Source organism: Hippoglossus hippoglossus, chromosome 11 (genome assembly GCF_009819705.1).
Source record: "Hippoglossus hippoglossus isolate fHipHip1 chromosome 11, fHipHip1.pri, whole genome shotgun sequence".
NCBI lineage: Eukaryota > Metazoa > Chordata > Actinopteri > Pleuronectiformes > Pleuronectidae > Hippoglossus > Hippoglossus hippoglossus.
In genome coordinates this window covers 6,958,782-6,966,106 of record NC_047161.1, presented here as the reverse complement: position 1 = coordinate 6,966,106, position 7,325 = coordinate 6,958,782, and the positions used below count along the sequence as shown (strand labels likewise).

At 42.0% G+C, this 7,325-nt stretch overlaps 2 protein-coding genes across 2 annotated transcripts; one reads left to right on the top strand and one right to left on the bottom strand.

The window, feature by feature from the left end:
* Positions 1–329: 329 nt before the first annotated feature.
* LOC117770575 (40S ribosomal protein S19-like) lies at positions 330–3,738 on the top strand. Its single transcript, XM_034600160.1, is given in 7 exon segments — positions 330–441; positions 662–732; positions 1,577–1,677; positions 2,680–2,863; positions 2,950–2,960; positions 2,963–3,003; positions 3,255–3,738. Coding segments are annotated over 6 exon segments (456 nt in total). The 5' UTR covers positions 330–441; the 3' UTR covers positions 3,303–3,738.
* Positions 3,670–6,573, bottom strand: LOC117770574 (trypsin-like). The gene is made up of 5 exons (XM_034600158.1): positions 6,290–6,573; positions 6,032–6,185; positions 4,626–4,879; positions 4,133–4,269; positions 3,670–3,950 (listed from the first exon to the last, which is right to left on the bottom strand). The coding sequence occupies exons 1-5, from the start codon at positions 6,327–6,329 to the stop codon at positions 3,771–3,773; spliced, it is 765 nt and encodes a 254-aa protein (XP_034456049.1). The 5' UTR covers positions 6,330–6,573; the 3' UTR covers positions 3,670–3,770.
* Between the last annotated feature and the right edge of the window lie 752 nt (positions 6,574–7,325).

Here is a 7,325-nt window from a genome sequence, read left to right as displayed (position 1 = left end):
CATCGTGTGGTTGAGATATAACTGGGGGGGGGGGGTTAGAGTCAGTGTTTGGGGGTAGCTGAGTCCAAGGGCAGGGATAAGCTGTGATCTGCAGCTGCTGGTGAGGTTAACTCAGGCTACGGTATCATGATGAGGGCAGCATCCCTCCCTCCCTCCATCCCTCCTCAGCATCCCTCCTCAGCATCCTCCCTCCATCCCTCTCAGCATCCCTCCTCATCCTCTCCTCCATCCCTCCTCAGCATCCCTCCTCCCAGCTCCCACCTCCTCCATCCCTCCCTCCATCCATCCTCCTCAGCATCCCTCCCTCCATCCCTCCCTCCTCAGCATCCCTCTCTCTGCTGCTGCTTCCCCGCATCAGCTCCGGGCCAAACTGGGACCGAGCTCCATCCCTCCCCCCCTCCCCAGAGCACTTGACTGTCGACTCTGCACAGTACATGAAAAGTAAGATGCACATGCAAGTTTTTTTTTACTGTGTAAGATGAAAGCTGCACGTGTGGCCGAGCTGTCAGCCGCAGTGTGCCGTGCCTGCTAAACGGCTACTTTAGCTAGCTAGCAAGTTAGTTAGCTAGCTAGTTAGCTAACGATTTTTCTTTTGGCCCACGAAAGCTTCTCGGAGGAAGATGTCAAATGTAACATTTCAACTCACTGTGTGTTTTTCCAGATGCCGAGTGTGACAGTGAAGGATGTCAACCAGCAGGAGTTCGTCAGGGCTCTGTCCGCCTTCCTCAAGAAGTCAGAGAAGTTCACACACACACACACACACACACACACACACACACACACACACACACACACACACCACACACACACACACCACACACACACACACACACACACACTACACTGCAGCTGCGGAGAGCTGTCAATCACACAGGCTGAGCCTCATGGGAATGAATAAGAGAAAAAACACTTTCCTCATTTAAGATGAGAGGGAAATGTAATGTAAGCTATAAGTTACTGTTATTGTTGTCATTATTAATATTATTAATAACTATTATATACATGTATTCAAATAATAATAATGGTAAAAATACACTTTTATATATTGTTATTATACTTATATAATATATTATACTATAGGCGGCTGCCTCATGGAAATAAACAGAAATAAGAGTTGATTTTATGCTATGAAAAAAAAAACACTGTAGAGTTTCATCATTTAGAATAAGATAAGATAAGATGTAAAATGTTACTATTATTATTATTGTCATCATATTATTAACTATTGAAAAAATTTATTCATGTATTCAAATAACAATAGTAAAAATAAAACTGTGACAAATGCATTTACCTAAAGTGATGTTTCCAAATAACTTACAAAAATATATTGATTGAAATCTTCACATATATGAAACAGGGATGATGGATTGTTTTTATTGACAAATAAACAATAAGATGCTGGCATAAAATGGAATGAGCTTTAATTAGATTTTATTTGGTTATTTCACATTCCCGTGCTTAAAAAATGCAGCAATAAATATGTTATTATGAAATATGATTTTGTTGTGCCATATGTTGAAATGGCCCAGTCAGTTGATTTGTCACATTAACTGGTAATTGTTTTTATTTTTTTCAGGTCTGGCAAACTGAAGGTCCCAGAGTGGGTCGACACTGTGAAGCTTGCCAGGCACAAGGAGATGGCTCCCTGTGATGACAACTGGTTTTACACCAGAGCAGGTTGGTTGCACTGGGTTTCATCACCTCATCTGTTCCTCCTCAGCACCTAGAATAATGAGTGGATTTCAATACATTGTAATTATTGATGTTTCATTTTAAAAACCATCACAGAATAAAAAATTGCAAAATCCCTGCTTCCTTTATATTTAAATGTACAGCTGTTGTTTTCCTCAAACTGTCCTGATGATAACATTTGGGCATTTGTCAGATTTTTCTTACATATTAAAGATAAAACAGTTAAATAATTACTTGATTACATGATTGACGATGAAAATATGAATTCCTTGCAGCTTTTCCAGCTTTTCCTTTGTGTCGATAATAATACAGGATGTCTAGTACCAGTGACTTTCATGCTTTTACATGTCAAAGACCTCATGTTGTTCATTTTAAAACCCGTCGATGGGAATTTATTCTCGGGATCATGTGATTTCTACACTAGATAAAGATTCAGTGTCTTGAGATGTACAGCAAGTGTGACCTCGCTAATACAAATGGATTGAAGTACAAATGGATTTACGTTTTCTGAGACAACCCTGTGAGCGTCTCAAGGACTCTGGAGCCCGTTTTGAGAACCCATTGGTTTATATTATAAGATGAGATGTAGCTTTATTTATAGAGGGAATTCAATTTGACACGACAGCACAGAAAAAAGTCATAGGATGAGAAAATAAGAATAGAAACAGAATCCAGAGTAAATAAGGTTAAAATAGAAATGTTATATACAATATAGATAATTCAACACATGTGAAATACAGCCCATACAGATAATACACCTTGTGTAATATTGGTCTGTCTTATCAGATTTTCCACAGTATATATAAAGTATAAGAATACACACTCAGCTGCTTTGTATCTTATCTCCTCAGGCAAATTGACCCAACAAAAGATTTTCACACACTTGTTTACGTTGGAATGTTTGATTTCATGTCTTTTTGGCTGAACAAGTTCGATGACAAAACGGGGGACATGACAGTTTATTGGACTGTTTGTTCGTCTCCTCAGCTTCCACGGTCCCGTCACCTGTACCTGCGAGGAGGGTGGGCGTGGGCTCCATGATCAAGATCTACGGAGGGCGTCAGAGGAACGGCGTGTGCCCCGCCCACTTCAGCGTGGGCTCCAGGAACGTGGCGAGGAAGGTCCTCCAGGCCCTGGAGGCCCTCAAGATGGTGGAGAAGGACCCCAGTGGGTAAGACAGGTGGATGGGGGGGTATGAGACTGTGGAAGAAATGGAATAAGTGATGGATTATAAACAGTATTAACATTTATTTACAGTGGACGGAGACTTACCCTCAGGGCCAGAGAGATCTGGACAGGATCGCAGGTCAGGTGGTTTGCCTGAGCCGTCATGAACATTTTATGTTGCTCTCACAAGATGATCTATGTTATTTCAGCAATTTATTAATGTAATGAACCTCAGAGATGCTCATACTTTAGTTTTTAGCCTAAATATAACATTCATATTCATCTTTTATCTATTTAAATCCAAATTTAGTGTCACACATCCTCTTTTGACCATGTGCTCGTGCTGTATGACCATCCCTGCTGCGCTCTCTGTGTTTTTTCTTCTGTCTGTTCAGGTCGCCTCAGCAAACAAGAAACAGCAAAGTTTACAAAGCGGCGTCTGAGGAATGCATGCGGAGAATCCAGAGCAGTGAAATGCAGTGATGCCTATTTACTCAAGTGTGCTTGTTTCCCTCATCACTGCGGTTGCCACATAACGAGTACCCAAAGGCATCTCATAGGCATGCATGTGCCTATAGTGCAGTAAGTACAAATTAAAGATATTATACATGGACGTTTTTTTTTGTCACAGGCGGTGGCCTTGGGACCGAGAACAGAACGGACACAGAAGCACTGAGCATTTTAATGTTGTCTTTGCAACAACTGTGAAACTCAAAGAAACAACAAAACAGATTAAATGGATGCTAAAGTATATTTTTATTTATTTATTCTTCATCATGACTGTTGGTTACAGAATATTAGACCTTATCATTTTGTTCATGAGATGTAAATGATGATAATAATACTCAAGGTGTTCTAAATAAACAGAGTATGAGCTAGTGTGGTGTTACAGTGTGAGATCATATAGCGCACTAGTTGGGGGGGGGATTGTGTGTCTTCAGTTGTTGCCCATAAACATTGCTGATCCAGCCTGTTTTGTAGCGGCACACACGGGCGTAGACGCTGGGGTGTCCCTTCATGGCGCAGTCATAACCCCAGGACACGACCCCCTGCAGCTGACCACTGCACACCAGAGGACCTCCAGAGTCCCCCTGCAAACACACAAGAAGAACAACAACACAATATGATTTTGTCATCATGGTGAGTGTGTAACTCAACAACAAAAGATTAACATGACACCAGGGTGAAAATGCAGTGTTTTGCTGCCGTCTCTAGTTGAGTTCTGGAAGGTGATGCACCATCATGCACCACCCGAGGGTTTAGGTGAACTCACCTGGCAGCTGCTGGCCCCCCCGTGCATGAACCCGGAGCAGAGCATGTTCTCGGTGAGGAGGTGTGGGTAGGCGTTCCTGCAGATCCTGTCATCGATAATGGGCTGCCTCAGGCACTGCAGCCTGTCGGGAAAGTCGTCTGTGGAGCAGGAAGACGAGTCTCAGTCACTGGATCAACATATTTTTTTTATTTCTGAGCCAAAATAACCCTGAACGCAATGTCAGGGTGACATTTTCACAATTATATCTACATTTAGTGCCACAGAAGACTTTATAAAACTATTTCAAAAGGTCCATCTTTTGACTTTACATTTACTGTTGCCTTTCCCTGACACCATTATATTTATTTCCTTACACAATAAAAAACTATTTAATGATCTCATTCCCCTCCACACGGTGACAAGGTTACAGTCTCCTCAGGGCTGCTGCTGTCTCTCATTTCTGTTTTTCTTTACAACCCCTCTTCACTCAGCTCCTTCATGTCTCATCTCTTACTGCCGTTGGCTGACGTGTTGCCCCACCCGGACACCAGGCAGTTCTCGTCAGCCGCGGGGCAGCGGGAGGGCAGGGCCACGGTCTGGACGAAGCTGTTGAGGGTGGCGGGGCGGCTCAGTTTGATCAGCATGATGTCGTTGTCCAGGTTGTAGCTGTTGTACTGCGGGTGCTTGATCATCCTGGCGCCGTCAATCCACTGCTCGGTGCCCTCGTTCACGCCGACGTCGTGCTCACCGAGACGGACCTGGATACGACTGGAGGAGGCAGGAAAGTTACAGAACATAAAAGTCAGATTTTTTTATTCTCGTGTTTCTGCATCACTTTGATCATCTTGAGCCTGGGGAACATTTTCTGAACAAATATTACAAAATAATATCTATTCAAATTTTGAAGTCCTGAGCCACCATACACTCCTGGTCATAGCAGGTAGCAGCCAAACCTGTAAGTGTGTCAGAGCAAGGTTCTGTTTTATTTCATATAAATTAAATCCAAAACTGGCAATAAAAGGATTGTGTTATCCTTCTTATCCACAGGTCATAGTCTTATTCTGTGGAGCATAAATAGTTTGTAAATGTGGACATATGTGTTACACATGTACCACAAGCAGCTGAGAGACTTTTAAGAAGCATTTTTGTTGTATTTTAAATTCTGAAACAGTTTTTTAAACCCTTATTTTAACAAGATTAGAAGATAAGATCATCGTTGCACAAAACAGTACAACGAAATGTGCTGTGCTGCACCTAGAAAACGATACATACACACATTCCTACACACACATCTGTCCACATTCATAATTAATGATCAGTACAAATAACAACCAAACCCAGTCACGTGTTAGGCAGCACTGAGCTGCTGCGCCTATGCCCCGCCATTTAACCACTGGTAAATATTTTAACAGTAGAAAATGTACACTTTGATCTGCTGGAGGCGGAACATTTCTCCATGCTCACCTTAAATCATGTGTTCCTAACCCAAACCCTAAGCCAATAATGATCCAGTGTGAAACCTAAACTGCTCCGGCTCTGGAGGTTTACAGAGGGTCGTCCACTCACCAGAAGGTCGGTGGTTCCCCGGGCCCCAAATTGCCCCTGACAGCTGTGCCCACAGTGTATGAATTGTGTGTAATAGAGAAAGTGCAGTGTGGTATGAATGGCTGTGTGAATGGGTGAATGTGACTCATTCTGTGTGGACCATTGAGTGTTCAATCAGACTGGAGACTGGTATTCATATGCTTTATGAATACAGTCCATTTACCCTTTAAACAACACTGAGTGATTGATAATCTTGCGTCCAGCAGTTCATCTTTTCCAAGCATTATGCTTCTTGTCTGGAGATGGTCTTCCATCTGTATTCATGGACAGTAAAGCAAGCAGAGTCATGCAGAGCGATAGACTTCCTGTACTTACGACTTGAAGCAGTGAGCAGCAGACAACACCCACTGGCTGGAGATCAGGGATCCACCGCAGAAGTGGTATCCAGCATTCAGAGACACCTGGTAGGGAACAGAGTGGCTGGGACACTCATACCCTCCGACAATCTTATCATCCTGAGCTGCAGCAACTGAAACAGCAAACAAATGCATAGTATAATTGTTAAATCGGTATAATAAGTATGTGTAAGTCATATGTATTCACAGAAAAGAAGAAAATTGGTCGATCTCTTACATGCAGCTCCAAGCAGAGCCAGGAATATCAGGGCCTTCATGCTGACAATCGTCTAAACGTTAGAGAAACTCCACACTTTATCTCTTTATATACACCCCTGCTGCACATTATGTTTTTAACTTGAGGTCGGACAGTGAAAACTGTTCTGGGAAAGAGCCATATGGCAGAAAGGAACAGAAAGACCTTGAGCAACATGGAAACTGAGGGATAAAACCCACCGGGCCTCTTTCTGATTTAACGGTGTTCTTCCTTTGACCATTATGCAATCAGCAATTATGTTATTTCAAACCAAATGACGATTATACACGACATGCACACAGATTAATATGGAACTCTACATTAAACACATCCGAACAGCTTTGGAGTGTGTCATGACACAGATGTCACATTCCCTACAGTAGGGGATATTTGTTCAGAAGCACAGAATCACACTTCGATCTCTGAGAGCAGTTTGCAGGTGCCGCTGGTTTGTTTCTTCGTAACACACAGAAACTTGATAAGGCTGTTTTTGAAAATGCAGCAGTAAAGCCAGCCGCGTAAGAGGGTGACTGCCACGTCCCCGAACCTGAGGGTCAGGGCCCCCTCAGAGGGACTTAAGATGAATGTCAGGGATGTGCTGTGGGTTTCCTGCGATGAGTGGTGCAAGTTGAAGTCGAAAAAAGATTGAAACAAGAGTATATGATTGCATTAAGCATCAAGTTTCAAGAAAGATATCTTATATTATATGTATATTGTTTAAAGTTGTCTGCGACTGAAATAATTAATTTCTAGTTTTCTTTTTCTCTATTTTATTATTTTATTTCTAACAACTCTTCTTTTGGTGACACTGAATATAAAATATGAGTGAAAGGAAATAGTCAGATTTTACTTCCAATTTTATGGCTTATTGGAAATATCTATAATTTGTAATATAACTGCATTGTGATGGTTGTTTTCATTGGTTCAGTCATAATACTGCATTATTAGAAAGAGCTGGTTTTTGGCAAGGACACGGACATTTGTCACACCTTCTAACGTTTGAATTCAATTAATTTAA